We start from the raw sequence: 16290 nt of genomic DNA, 5'->3' as shown, positions 1-16290 counted from the left end.
CTACAAAAATGCCACATAATGGATATCTCCAACAGGAACGAGTTTAATCATCTACCTTTAACGTTTAATGACACTACCATTGCCGGGCCCCCCATCATCAACTACCTGTGGAAACTGTTGACCAGGAAATCAACTGGATCAGCCACATAAATGCCTTGCCACAACCAACTTCAGGTATTTTGCCCCGAACGACTCAGTTTCTGACAGCCCATCTGCGTTCTGTCATCTACATGAGAGAAGTGTGAAAGAATACTCTCCTCTGCAGGAGAATGCAGCACTTATTGCCCTCGAGAGGTTCATCACCATCTAGGACAAAGCAGCCAGCCTGACTGACTCACAAAAACAAAAACGTCCAAAGTATTATTTCCCTCCACCGCCGTTGCGCATTGGCTACAGTGTGCACCAACTACAAAATACACTAGATTTACATACCCAAGCTATTCTCATATCTCCTCCTAAACTCACGATCTTTATCACCTTTTTGATCTAAATCCTGAAACCTTTCTCCTGCATCACAGATCTGCAGTGATGCAACACCACAAATGCAGGATTCAGTGCAGGATGTCAGCCACTTGGGCCTAAAAATAATTTTAATAACAGTCCATTGCACATGCTGCTTCATTGGGTTGGTTTTCTTGTGTGTACAGTAAGGATGATAGCAAAATTGTGGAGACTTTACGTAGGAAATGAGCTGGAAAATTCTCCAGAGTCCAACTTACCTGTCCAAAAGTAGTCCACAACCCCCAGATTTTAAACTAATCCTCCCGTAATATTTGTCAATAGTCTATTTACACTACGTCTTGAGGCAGTCAAAGCCATGCACTTATTGGACTTTACCCTTTGGTATCTAAACCACCACTGGATACATTGTGCTCATTGAAAGGCAGAAAGGAACTCGCAGAAGTACAGAAAAGAACAGCCCAGTCAACAGCAAGCTCAGATGAAGACTTTCCAAATGCTTACGCTGGGGAACTGTTGAACCTGAATCATCAAGGTTCCGTTCATTTATTCCTTTTGGTGTCTCACGATTCACTGCTTCTCTAAAGCAATACCAGGGTCCTTGTTGACTTCTCACAGCTTGGCAGGACTCTAACTCCATTGTCAGAGTGAGGCCAAAGGCAAATTGGCAGAATAGCACCTCATATTTCACTTCAGCTGCATACAACCCAGTGGTATGAATATTGATTTCACTAGCTTTAAGTAACCCTAACATCCTCTCTCACTCCGTCCCTCTGCCACCCTAGTCATTGTATCTAATTTCACTGTACTAATTTCACTGTAGTCCTGTTGAGTTTTGCTCATAATCACCTAACCCTCAGCCAACAATGGACCATTGTGGGCTCCACCTTTCCTTGACTATCGTTGATTTGTGCATATCTTTAATTAATTTGTTCTATGCACTTTCTATATCACTCATTTCTCTCTCCCCTGACTCTCAGTCTGAGGAAGGATCTCGGCCCAAAACATCACCTCTTCCTTTTCTCCAGAGATGCTGCCTGACCCATTGAGTTACTCCATCTTTAACTGGGCCTTCGATCTTCCAGCATCTGCAGTTCCTTCTTGAACATTTTAACTGGGCATTGGTGTGGTTATCCTCATCTTTACTTTGGCCAGTGTCTGGTTATCCTTGGTATTATTCAGTGACCAGAATTCAAAGCAATACCTTGTACATGAACAAACTATGCCATTATTTAGATGATAGCAATTGATTAGTAAAATTTGCAAATTATTATTAATCTGTGTGTAACCATTTGTACTGGCATGGTATTTCTTAAATTATAGTGCATCTGGTGGAATAGTCATTGCATACACTGTTTCTGCTCACAGAAGGCAGAATATATGCATCTTTTGATGAAGCTTTCAGTACTGCAAGCTTTGCTGCCTTTTTCTTTTGGGAGCTATGCATTTCCCATTTATTAATCATGTAGCCGAGCGCACATTTCACCCAGTAATCTATCCTTTGTTCTGTAAACAGTTTTCAGGGAATTCACACTTAAAGCTGCATCTTGTCAAATAAATAAATGCTGTAATGAAAACCATCCTTACTTGTGGCAGAATACTGTATCCACAAAATATATATATTTTTTAACTTGACACCTTGAAGCAGGAAAAATCTTCAGGGGCTTATGCTAAAATTTGAGGTAGTGCGGGTAAATTATTGACACTTTTGTTTAGCATAAAAAGGATAACATGAGCAAAAGGATTCAGCTTGAAATGCGCTCTCCAGTGCAAAGTGCAGATGTGCGTGTTTTCAGTGTAAAGAAAGCCACCATAGCTGCATCTTTGATGCCTCTTTGATGTAGTGAAGGAGTTTAAAGAACAATTGAGCAAAATTCTCCCTGACTCATTGCATAGCCATGAGCCATGTTTGTAAATAGCTGTTCCTCCAGGAAAATAGTTTGTTGCAGACCCTCTTGAATCCTTAGTATTCAAGTAAGAGGTCTGCTCGGAGAAATCCAATGCAGTTTGTCTGAGGCTGAATTCTCCATTGACATAAGCATGATTGTGGTGATTTGCACGTACTAAAGGATTCTTTCTCCTCATTAGTTGAGGGTGTAGAGATTTCCTGAAGGTCAGTGGCATTATGTTCACTTGCTTCCTTTGCTTGTCTGTGTGGTTTTCACCACTACATTTGTGAAGCACCTATAAAAACCTTACCTGATATGGAGTAGACTGGCTTTCAATGTTGCCCATTTGATTAAAAATCATGTTACTTGCCTCAGCATTACGCAGGCAAGTAATACAAATGATAAAGTGGAACTCTTCTTTCTTCAGCATTAAGTTGCAAGTTTGTTGTTAAAAATGCTTCAAACAGAATGAGCCGTTCATTGTGTTGAATTGAAGCAACCGTAATTACAATGTACAAGGGCTTCTATCATTTGCTAATTGTGGCAAAATTATAACAATGTATGATTTTGCTGAAAGTATCAAAGAGTGAAACATTTCTCCGTGTTGGAGCATTGCATTATTGAGATGCCTTTTTAATCATTTTGTTTTTCCCAGTCCTTTTGAGCACGTGACTATTTCCTACTCTGGCACACAATATATTTGTGCATGTAATTAATATAAATTAATATAATTAACATTATAATTAGCATTATGTGCTTGCTCTAGCATTAGCACAGAATGACAATTTTGTGCTTCTACATGACATGTCCAATACACTTTAACATTGTTTGTGAATTACTCTGACATATTCCAAAATCATTATTTGACGTGCTCTATAAATTCACGTCTTTTCTTTCTTTGCAGATAAATCCAGGATTAATTTTATTTTTCTTTACATTTGATAGTGTCAAAATAAAAGTTGAAAACATTATACCTGATCCTTGTTCCTTTACTTATTACAAGAATCCCTTCCTAAGGAAGAACATAGCCAGATGAAATGGTAGACCTCCCAATTTATTTATTACCATCAGGCAGATAGATGGTATCTTTAGTTTAGTTTTTGTTTAGAGATACAGCGCGTAAACAGGCCCTTCAGTCCGCCGAGTCCGCACCTATCAGCGGTCCCCACACATTAACACTATCCTACACACACTAGGGGCAATTTAATATTTTGTTTTACATTTAAACCAAGCCAATTAACCTACAAACCTGTACGTCTTTAGAGTGTGGGAGGAAATCAAAGATCTCGGAGAAAAACCCACACAGGTCACGGGGAGTACATACAAACTCCGTACAGACAAACACCCATAATCAGGATCGAACCCGGGTCTATGGTGCTATAAGGCAGTAGCTCCTCCGCTGCACCACAGTGCTGACCTGTGGCTCTTAACTAGACTATTTTTGTCCCAACAAGATTGGTGTGTGTGAAGGCAGGAAAGAGACAGTCAGAGAAAAGTGCATCACCAATCACCTTCATTTTGTCTAAATTTCCTGGCCCAGAGAGGGTCCCAAAGATGACAACCAATTATTGCATTTCTAGTTCTTTTCCCACGTGCCCAGAAATAATTTTGCAACCATATAACCATATAACCATATAACCATATAACAATTACAGCACGGAAACAGGCCATCTCGACCCCTCTAGTCCGTGCCGAACACATAGTCTCCCCTAGTCCCATATACCTGCGCTCAGACCATAACCCTCCATTCCTTTCCCATCCATATAACTATCCAATTTATTTTTAAATGATAAAAACGAACCTGCCTCCACCACCTTCACTGGAAGCTCATTACCAGTTTTTTCAGCATTATGCAATTTAAAATAATTTTACACCCGCATAAAATGCTATTAATACCTCTACCAGGCTGTCCCACCAGTTGAGAATACTGTGTCAAAGTGGTGCTTTGCACAATGCAAATTTGGGGATGTTACAGTGGGATTTGGAACTTGCTGCTCTGGTAATACCCATCATTGGTCACTCCCTGGAGAATCTGGTCTGTTAACACAATGCCAAACTAGGACAATTTCCGCATATTTCCCAAATATTGTTCTGGTGGCTGCCCTCCAATCCCTCCCCAATCGTTCAATCCTGTTACAACATTCGTTAAGATTCCAAGGCCCCAATCTCCAGGTCTGCCGCCCCAACTTGTCACTTCCATACCTCATCCTATGATGCACCCGTATTATTGGCTGTGGACTGGAACTGAATATGTGAAGATCAGTCCATTAGGCAGGAATAGTCTCACATACACTTAATCCCTGTTACCAAAAAAAACATCTTTCTCACCTCCAATCCCAATCTGTTTTTATGTGCTTTAAATCCCCAGCACCTTTTGTAATCCTGTCAATGACTGACTTGCTACCATGCTAATCTGAACACTTAGTTGATTCTGTAACTGAGATGGTGAACATTCACACTACACCCTGTAGATTAATTGTACAGTGAGTGGTGCCTTGAATATAAAATTGTCAGTCCATTTAGTCCCTGCACGAACATTTTGGTCAGAATTATCACTGGAGAAGTTGAAACTTTATGGCTCATGTATGTGTAAGAAGGAGCTGCAGATGCTGGTTTAAACCGAAGATAGACACAAAATGCTGGAGTAACTCATCTCTGGAGAGAAGCATCTCTGGAGAGAAGGAATGGGTGACGCTTTGGGTCAAGACCCTTCTTTAGACAGAGAATCTATCTATCTTATATCTATCTTTGGCTCATTTATGTATTTTATTTATGAAAATAACGTGTTATATTTTGAAATGTCACAATTCAATATGACCACATTAGAACATACAATGAAACTGTGAAAAGTCTAAGCAATAAAAGTTTGCACAGTGTGATATTTGAAATTTTAGTTCAGCATTTAAGTTATCTGGTGACTGGAATTTGGCATTTTGTATTGTTGTTTATTTTGCAATATAGTTAGACTGGTTGGAATATGTTAAATCTCTTTAATTTGAGAGACAGCAACAAAGTGACAGAGAAAAGGTTCAAGGGATTTGTCAGTATGTAAATTTTAAAAAGACTCATAACTTATGACATTGTTCTTCATGTGTATTTTAGTTTAGTTTAGTTTATTGTCATGTGTACCGAGGTACAGTGAAAATATTTTTGTTTTTTGTTGCATCCTAACCAGTCAGCGGAATGTCTATACATAATTACAATCGAGCGGTCCACAGTGTACAGATACATGGTAAAGTGAATAACAGTTAATGCAAGATAAAGTCCAGTAAAGTCCAATTAAAGATAGTTCAATGGTCTTCATTATGGTAGATAGTAGCTCAGGACCGCTCTCTTGTTGTTGGTAGGATGGTTCAGTTTTGCTTTGGTTTAAGAACGATAACTAGTTTTCCACATTAGTTCTCAATTAAGTACTCAATTTATTTAATTCTGCAGCTCTACAATTATTTTATTCCTGTCACTTACATTTTCCTTTTGCTTCATACTCAATCCTCACTCATTTACTCTCTGCCTCCTCCGTGCCACTCCTATCTTTCTAAACTCTTATCACTTGCTGGTTTAGTGTCCTCTTGTAATCTTTTGCCTTGTTTTCTGCATGCTATTTCCTGTGGCTGAGCACCATGCAGAATGGCATTGATCTGAATGCTCCCCCAGCACTAGTCCATCACTGCTCACATTCCCATGAAGAAATGAAAAATGAGCTCTGCGCACAGCTTTTTCACCTCGCTGCCCAGTGGCTAAAATAAAACGTGAGCAAGAGACTGATTCTCCTTGAAGCTGATTTTTTTTTAAACTCTAACTGGTCGCTGGCGGTCATCAATATTGATTGGTGGTAAATAATCTGTTTGAGTTTGGGGGGATGCCAGCGACAAATTACTGTACACTATCTTTCCTCTCCAAGGACGTGTGTAGTTGTCAAAACTGCACGTAAAAGTTTGACTGATGCACATTTCGGCTTCGATGCCTATTCCCGTGCACGCACACACACCCACAACGACCCCCCCCCTCCCCTCCCCACTCCCCACACACACACATACACAAAATGACCCCCATCTCCTCCCCCCCCCACACACACACACACACAACGACCCCAACCCACTCCCTTCCCCACCACACACACACACACATACAAGCACACATGTACACACACACATGTACACACACACACACATGTACACACGCACACATAAGCACACATGTACACACACACGCACAGATAAGCACACATGTACACACACACAAACACATAAGCACACATTTAAACACACACATAAGCACACATGTAAACGCACGCACACACACATATGCAAAAACACACACATATAACCTCCACCCACAAACACAAACACACACACACTTATCCATTCACAAATACGTGTATATTCTATAAAAATATTTATTCGCTTAAAGGGATGTCCCACTGCGGCGACCTAATTGGCGAGTCTGGAAGAGTTTGCGCTCGACTCATACTCGCAGCATGGTCGACACGAGGTCCTAGGAAGTCTTTGTAACTCCTTCATGCTCAAGAGTAGTCCCCACGTACTCGAGGTCTCAGCTAGGTCGTGGCGTATTTTTCAACATGTTGAAAAATGCCCACGAGTAAAAAAAGGTCGCCATGGAAAAAATCGATATTTTTTTTAATTGTAGGTTTAGTCGAAGTAGGTCGTAGTAGGTCGGCATGTTATTCGTAGGTAATCGAGGGTAGTCGAGGGTAATCGAAGGTAGTCGAAGGTAGTCGTAGATAGTCTTCAACATAGTCGAAGGGAGGTCGAAGGAGACCGAAGGAGGTCGTCTTCACTCTCCACTATTCGATGTCCAATTTTCCCGAAGCTCGTCGAAGCTAGTCTTCAACATAGTTGAAGGAGGTCGAAGGAGGTCTTCAACATTACACTTTTTCAAACTCTCCTAAACTTTTCTAAACTCACCTATTAGGTTGCCGCAGTGGGACAGCCCCGTAACACAGATACCCAAACATATGCACATACATACAAATAAGCCTCCACATCTACCCATCCCCAGCTGCTATACATGTACATACATGCATACCTTAAATATACAATCACATCAGTACAGACATATACCTGCATCTCCCACTCACGCACAACAAATACTTCTGCACATATCTCACACATAAACTTGCACACCCCAGCATGCATCCACACACAGAAAACAAAGTATGTACACAGAGCAGTATGATATCTATTTCAAATATCTTTGTCCATCAGTGCAGATATTGTTTTCATGTATTACTTTCCTTTTCTCCCCCTTCCCACCTAATGTGTGATTTTGAATTTTTGCTTAATCGCAAAGACCCTGAAATATACATGTTTGTGTCACAGTACGTCCTTTATTTACACTCTTTATTCTTTTACAATATTTTTTATATCTGAATATATTGGATATGTGGTTTTAATGCCGTCACTTTCTCACCGATTCCCAACCAACAACACCGCCCCATCATATTCTTTACATTTTCTAACTGGAATCCTGCCAAATTGCAATAGACCTGTTGGAATTAAGAAAATGCAAGTACATCACAGTCTTAATTAAAGTATTTTGGAGCCTGACCAAACTGCTGGCCTTGAAAAGAATGCATGCCTTCTCCTTGGGTGTGTTGCCAATTTGTATGTCTCACACAAAGTTATTCAGAGTAGGAATTAACCTTTTATGCTTGAAGCCCAAGAAATAAAGCAAAACTGGTCTGCAAGAGAGTTTCCAGGTTTAAATTTGTAACTCTGCTCATTGCATGCAGTAGAAATCTGGACAAACACTTCCAGGGAATTAAATTGACAGTTTAACATTGTGCGGCAAAGGCACCTGAATTCCTGATACATGGTGACCGCTACATTGGAAATATAGTTGAAAAATGAAATAATCCGTTTCCTTATTATTCCTTACCATGTAACAAGACTCTCTTTGTGTCCTTGGAAGCCAATTCATACCAGCCCTCCTACACCAGAAATAGTCCCCTTGGCCCAACTCACCATGCTGATCAAAAGCCCCTGTCTAAGCCAGTTCCATTTACACACATTTGGCCCATAGCCCTCTAAACCTTACCTATCTATGTACCCATGCAAATGTATTTTCGAATGCTGCGAATGTACCTGTACCAATTATTTCATCTGGTAGCTCATTCTGTATATCCACCACCCTCTGTATGAAAATTTGCCCCTCAGGTTCCTACTAACTTTTTCCTCTCTCACCCTAAACCTATGCCCTCTAGTTCTCCATTTCTCTATCCTTGGAACAAAAAACTGTGCATTCACCCTATCTACACCCCTCATGATTTTATACATCTCTATTTGATCACCCCTCAGCCTCCTGTACTTCAAAGAATATAATCCTAGCATGCTCTCCTTCTCCCTAGAGCTCAGGCCGTCTTGGCAACATCCTTGTAAATATTCTCTGCATCTTTTCCAGCTTAATTGCATCTTTCCTATAGCTGGCTGTTAAAAATTGAAGAAATGCAGCCTCACCAACATATTGCATAACTATAACATAATGTCCCAACCTCTCTTCTTAATTCCCTGACTGATGAAGGCCAATATGCCAAAAGTCTTCTTCACCACCCTATCTACGTACCTATGACACCGGAGTGATGAGTGATCAATCCTTGAACTTTAACAGTTGAGTGAGAATGCAACAATGTTGTTTGGAACTTCTGAGGATTGAAGCTATGAATTTAGTAGTTCCTTCTTGGCGTATATGCTCCCTAGCTTCGAGGTATACCAGTAAAGAAAGAGGAGAGGAATTTGCTCTTTGCCTGTTCATCAACATCTTGGGGTATCATAGAAACATAGAAACATAGAAATTAGGTGCAGGAGTAGGCCATTCGGCCCTTCGAGCCTGCACCGCCATTCAATATGATCATGGCTGATCATCCAACTCAGTATCCCGTACCTGCCTTCTCTCCATACCCTCTGATCCCCTTAGCCACAAGGGCCACATCTAACTCCCTCTTAAATATAGCCAATGAACTGGCCTCGACTACCCTCTGTGGCAGGGAGTTCCAGAGATTCACCACTCTCTGTGTGAAAAAAGTTCTTCTCATCTCGGTTTTAAAGGATTTCCCCCTTATTCTTAAGCTGTGACCCCTTGTCCTGGACTTCCCCAACATCGGGAGCAATCTTCCTGCATCTAGCATGTCCAACCCCTTAAGAATTTTGTAAGTTTCTATAAGATCCCCTCTCAATCTCCTAAATTCTAGAGAGTATAAACCAAGTCTATCCAGTCTTTCTTCATAAGACAGTCCTGACATCCCAGGAATCAGTCTGGTGAACCTTCTCTGCACTCCCTCTATGGCAATAATGTCCTTCCTCAGATTTGGAGACCAAAACTGTACGCAATACTCCAGGTGTGGTCTCACCAAGACCCTGTACAACTGCAGTAGAACCTCCCTGCTCCTATACTCAAATCCTTTTGCTATGAAAGCTAACATACCATTCGCTTTCTTCACTGCCTGCTGCACCTCGCGCGCCACCTGCGTGACGTTTTGCGTACGCACGCTGATGCATTGGGTACGGACGCTGACGCATTGGCGTCGCACGCTGGCATCCCAATCTCTCACGCGTCGCGGCGCAGTGTATTCTAATGACGTCACGCGCAGCAGACGGCATGATGACGCGTGATTTGCGTGCAATGTCGCGCGTAACGACGTGTCGACCTATTTTACATATGACGCGTAAATGAGGCGCAAATGACGGCCAAGTGGGACAGGCCCTTAATTTGTTACTGAGCTGAGAACAGCTTTTCTAAAATGTATTTTGTCCTACATTTTCATATATGTAAGTACAAAAGCAATTCCTGTTCAGCTTTAGACACAAAATGTTGGAGTAACTCAGCGGGTGAGGCAGCATCTCTGAAGAGAAGGAATGGGCGATGTTTCGGGTCGAGACCCTTCTTCAGACAGATGTCAGGGGAGGGGGCGGGACAAAGATACAATATAGTCGGAGACAGTAAGACTAGTGAGAGAACTGGGAAAGGAAAGAGGATGGAGAGAGAAAGCAAAGGCTATCTGAAGTTAGAGAAGTCAATGTTGATACCGCTGGGGTGTAAAATACCCAAGCTAAATATGAGGTGCTGTTCCTCCAATTTGTGCTGGGCCTCACTCTGACAATGGAGGAGGCCCAGGACAGAAAGGTCAGATTGGGAATGGGAGGGGGAGTTGAAGTGCTGAGCAGGTAGGTTCAGCTTTGCTTGATGTTCATCCCTCATTGAATTCAATCATTAAATAAAATGGATTAGACCCAGTACCAGGGTTTAGTAAGAAGACCCATTGTCAGTTCCGTAAAATAAATTTATATGGACGTACGGTTACTGTCAGACAGATACAAACCTTCACCATAGCATTATGGAGTAGCAGATCACATTTCCCATTCTTATTAAATGTGTAAAAAGGATAAGGCTCAAATGTGCAATTTGGCCATGTGTTTCCAACACTTTATCATAGTTACATGTGGGGGACATTTTCAAAGACCTCGGGCCTCAGCAGGATTCTGCACATAATGAGCAGTTTATCGCAATTTGCTCGCAATTTTACATTTGCAGACTTTAATAGTAAAGCCCTCCCACAGTTTGTGAGATTCTCTTGTGCTACAGGGCCTCTGCAAATTACAGTGGTGCCATTTGCATTGGTATTAACTAATTTGTACATTATAAACATTCTTTAATGCACCTGTCCTGCCTCTAGTTTATTTTTATATAATTATAAATAAGCTACCACTCAGTTCTGTTAGGCACCTAACAAAACGTATTAAAGAGATATTGACAGCAGCATAATGTGGTCTACATTAACGTTGCATTCATATACTTCCTTCAACATGTGGCATTACTCATCACTTCACATGAAGGTAAGCAGCCAAACATGTACAATGAGTCAGCAATTAGTTTGTAAAATTCCACACTTAAAGTGTACCTGAGAGACAGATATTAGGTTTGTGTCCAAAAGTAGGAGTGAAAAGCATGGACATTTAGGAAAGGAATCGAACAATGTTTGGCTTACATGGCTAAGGGCTTCGCCAGACTCTATAATGTTTGGGGTTTACACAGTTTCTTTTAAACCTCGGTCCCTGGATTCAAATTTAGTTTAGGCCGACAACGTGAACTCTTCAATTGTGATCTGCCTTGGTGAAATAAGCTTGAAAACTCTCCATTCACTTCTAAGTGGACATAAGTTTAAAGTACAAGTCTAATCAAATTCAAAGCCATAGGAGAACTCAGCAAGAAGAATGGGTTATGTAATAAATGCAAAAGACTCATTGTTGCTAATCCCTCATTTTAGCATAGAAACAGTGTTGGGCCGAAAGAAAAGACAACCAAAGGATGAACCTCATTTTAAAGAAGGTTTAAGCATCTATAAATAGCCATTGTGCGATAAAATCCCAAGTTCCTCATTGTACATTGCAGTTAGAGTTGAGTTCAAGTATGGTGCATTGTACATATTTTCTGAGGAAAATGTTTTCTCAATTTAGATTAAAGCCTTCACTATAAACTAGGATATTAATTGAATATGAAAGCAGCAAAAAAAATACAGGATAATAAATACAAATTTCTAATTACAATGGTTACTATTAAGGCCTGACTTGATTGTGGCAAAAATTACCCAGGTAATTCTTCTACATTACAAGTCATCAGTTGCTGCCTGTCTAACATTATTTGAATCAACTTACTTTGTTAAAGAATCCATGTTAAAATATTGTTAACCCTTAAACCCACACAGCAAAAACAAATGTTTTGCTTTTTCTGTTATTACATCAGTTTACACCAACACCATTTCACATTTCCCTGATGTAGTGTTAGTTAAGTTTTAATTATAAGCCTTTAATTTTGTAATTCTATTCCCCGTGAATTTCAATTGTGTTTCATTAATGTTGCTCCTCCTATAGTCTAGAATCTCACATTAAACCCTTTGCATCTACAACGCCAACATTAGAAGGTATGTTGAACAGCTACAAAATGGCAGAACATTAATTGCAATGATGATGAATCAATAAAACCCGGAACTGCCTTCCAGCCAGTATTCTGGTTTGCATGGTAATTAAAATTACCTGAAATGCCAAACAAAAGAACTCCGTTTGCCTCAATCCTTTGCATAGATTATTCTATTCTCAAATACCAGTTATTTTTGTCCCAATGTGACGAGAGCTCACCAATTTACAGCAAGTCACACGAGCCAAATAATACCAGACGTATCGCGCAAAGGTTGCCTTTGAGCATTTATTTCAGTGATTTTTTTGAATAAATAATAATAATAATAAAATAATAATAAATACTTTATTGATCCCCTCAGGGAAATTCAGATATCCAGAAGCCCCCAACCATCAAACCCACACATTCAAAACGAACGCAGAGAGAATATACATAAAATGCCATGTGGACACTACCTGAGAGCAATAAATACTTACAAAAACTAAACAAAACACACTAAAACACTAAAACACTAAAACAAAACTTGGAGCTACAATGACTTGCTGCCTCTCAATTCAGCGCCTGCTCAGATTTTTGTAGCTGAACTTTTAATTTTTACCATAACCTAAACTTTAAAAATCTTTGTGCTGTCTCCCTTGTCTTAAATCTATTTTATTCGTGATTGATAAAAACATTGTTGCCTCAGTCACAGACATTCTTGTGCAAAACTAATGCCATGGCCGAGGGAGTGAAAATGCTATGTGCTTAGGATATGTTGTAATACATCTTTGATGTCCAGAAGAATTGTTCACTGTTTTGATGAAATATTGGGGAGGATTTCCTCCAAGCATCCTCGGTTGTAAAGCTCTTTGGGCATTCAAAGGCAGTATACAGTAAATGCAAATCCTTCTCCTACTGTTTGGTTTGTACAGTGAAATTGTAACCATAAAGAAGTACGTGGTTTCACATCAAATGCCACACAAGTCCTTCTGGACCTGTTTCCTATCAGTTATATTCAATGATATTTACTGTATCAATTGTAGAATTCAGTAATAAGAACACGGCAGGAAACAATAGTAAAAGGTTGGGGAGAAGAATTAGGGCAATGCCAGATTATACTCACAGCATATGGTTATGTGCATATGCAGTCCTTTACAGTGGCTACTGATGAAAATAAAAACAGCGTTTTTTGGGTTATTAACTAAGTTGCTCGTGTAAACCTCAGAGCAAGTTAGTTCAAAGGCAGCAGTGGTATTGAGGTGAAATTATCCCAGCCGAGCAAAGTAGCATCTGGAAACTGAGAGATTCCATCCCTTTTCTCTGCAGTATGAAGGTTTTCTTTATCTTTTCTCCCTCAATCTTTCTATTTCATTTTTCTGCATGTTCTTTCTTGACATCTGATATTTTCTTTCCATCTTTTCTCTCCATCTATGTTTCTGATATTTTGGTTGGGTTTTTTGAATCTATATTTATATAGATTCATATATATTTACATATATGTTCAAAATAACTTTTTATAAAATAACTATATCATATATTTATTAAAATTCTGTGTGTGTGTGTGTGTGTGTGTGTGTGTGTGTGTGTGTGTGTGTGTGTGTGTGTGTGTGTGTGTGTGTGTGTGTGTGTGTGTGTGTGTGTGTGTCATTTTGCATGTGAAACGTATCTCCTCGAAAACCAGACGCCGAAACGGGAATTTTTTTACATATTTCAGTAGAGATTTTCCTTGTGATTTTAGAAATCCACTACTTTGGTACATTATTTTCCTGACTTGTTTTTAAAATCTGACCGCTGCCCAGCTACTGACATTACAATAACAATGAAATTTGTACATCTTCTGGTAGAAAATTTCCTTATGATTTCAAAAATCCAATCCTCTATAAATTTGTTTAATTATTTCCCGAGATATTACTAAAATGTATCACCTAACTGACATTTAAAAAATATATAACTGGTTGCCCAGCTGCTGACCTCAAAATGCCTTTGCTCCTGGCCCACCTGCATCCTGGACCCCCCTGCCCCGCCCGCCCACCCCCCCCCCCCCCCCTGCCTCCTGCCCCCCCCCCCCCCACTGTGGATTAAAGCATTGTTTATTTATTTTTTCATTGCATTGAATTTTATTGTTTCTCATTTAACTCCACTAATTATTGTTGATTCCATTGTTTTTCATTTAATTTAATTTAATTATTTCTCACTTAACATCACTAATTCTTAACATTAACTTTTAATTTCAAAGACAGTTTAAAAAAAAAAAATTTGCTGTCTTCATTGACAGCTTAGATTGGACCCGCTGTGTGTGTGTGTGTGTGTGTGGGGGGGGGGGGGGGAGGGGGTGGTTAATGCGTGGCAGGCTCCTCCCCTGAATTTCATAGAGCTGCCGACAACTTTCGTGCATGAGACGCGCACGCTTCATTTCCAGAACATTCTGAACGCGTGACACACACGGCTGCATTTCACTCTCTCTGTCTCTCCCTCTCTCTCTCTCTCTCTCTCTCTCTCTCTCTCTCTCTCTCTCTCTCTCTCTCTCTCTCTCTCTCTCTCTCTCCCCTCTCCCTCCTCTCTCTCTCTCCCCCGCTCTCTCTCTCGCCCCCTTTCTCTCTCTCCCCTCCCTCCCTCTCTCCCCCATTCCTCTTCCCCACCCCCCTGCCCTCCCCACCCTCCCTCCAACCCCCTTCCCCCTCCCCTACCCCCTTCCCTCCACCCATCCACTCCCCACCCTCCCTCTCCCTCCTCCTCCCTCCCCCCCCACCTCTCCCCCTCCCTTACCCCCCTCACCCCCCTTCCCTTCCTCCTCTCAGCCCTCCTCTCTCCCTCTCTCTCCCCCTCTCTCTCCTCCCTTCTTTCTCTCTTCCCATCTCTCTCACCCCTCCTCCCCCACCCTCACCCACCTTCCCTAACATCCTCCCCTCCACCCCCTCTCCCTCTGTCTCTTGCCCTTCTGTCTCTGCCCCTTTCTCTCTGTCTCTCCCCATTCTCTCTCTGCCCTCACTCTCTACACCCCCCCCCTCCCCTCTCTAGATGCAGAGCAAATTAATCTAGGAGCAAATTAATCATATTAATATAATATCAAGGGGGGTAGTTAGCGTGTATGCGGGGGGGGGGGGTAGTTAGTGTGTGTGACGCCGCATGCCTCCCCCCCCCCCCCGCAACCACACTTTGGGGGAACAGACCCAACGGGTCTGCACTTGGTCTAGTATATATATAAATGTTCAAAATAACACACACTAACACACATATATGTGTTATTATTTATTTATTATGAATTTATTAAATGACTATGTTGTAAACAAAATGATTCCTCATAATAACATTTATTATATGTTTAAGATACTGTACAGTACATATGTGCAGAAGTTTTTTTTTAAGTAGCTTAACAAAAGGCATAGAAGCACTATTTGAAACAGCTGAAATATTACAGTTTGAGTTTCTGGTTGTAACTGTCAAGTGTGCTGTCTTTCAGTATAACCAAGGACAATATGGGAAACCCGAACGATTTGACCTCAACATTATGCCTGTCTGGAAAAGAAATATTACTGGGAGAGGAATTGTGGTTTCTATTGTTGATGATGGTGAGTCACTTCTTTTAGTGTGAAGAATTTAAAAATGAGCGAAGCTCACAACTGAAATTTTGAGAGACTGGAAATAAGACATCTATGCTTCCAGCTGTCTGTCTTGATCAAAATGTTACCACTTTGTGAAAGGATTGCTGTGCCATGCTCTACAAGCCACTAACATTTTGTGTGGAACAGTTGCAGAGTTTTGAGGCAAGTGCAGGCAAAAAGTGCCCATTACAATCCCATACAAGTGGTGTCATTGACCATCATGGTAGTGTGCTTCACTAAAATTAATATTCTGTGAATAACCATTGTCATTTTCTAACAATGGCTGTGGTTAAAATGCAGCCTGTGTTGGCAATGGCTAAATTGTATGATAATATCAAATAAATGACACAATGAGGCACTATAATGAAAAATTGGTTGTTCTGGCACTTTTATATCCTGTTTGGATTCTGTATTTCTCCAGAGAGCTGTACAGC

At 40.7% G+C, this 16290-nt stretch overlaps 1 protein-coding gene across 1 annotated transcript in view; it reads left to right on the top strand.

Annotated features, from left to right (window-relative positions):
* The window catches only part of LOC116973736 (proprotein convertase subtilisin/kexin type 5-like), a 111713-nt gene extending 95843 nt beyond the window's left edge, over nt 1-15870 (top strand). The window contains exon 5 of the mRNA XM_033022046.1: nt 15715-15870. Coding sequence (XP_032877937.1) covers nt 15715-15846 — 132 coding nt within the window. The 3' untranslated portion in view covers nt 15847-15870. The remainder of the gene's footprint in view (nt 1-15714) is intronic.
* The last annotated feature ends 420 nt before the right edge of the window (nt 15871-16290 follow it).

This window comes from Amblyraja radiata, chromosome 5 (assembly GCF_010909765.2).
Source record: "Amblyraja radiata isolate CabotCenter1 chromosome 5, sAmbRad1.1.pri, whole genome shotgun sequence".
NCBI classification, from domain to species: domain Eukaryota; kingdom Metazoa; phylum Chordata; class Chondrichthyes; order Rajiformes; family Rajidae; genus Amblyraja; species Amblyraja radiata.
The sequence above is the reverse complement of the archived record's forward strand: the minus strand, read 5'-3'. Positions and strand labels throughout refer to the sequence as shown.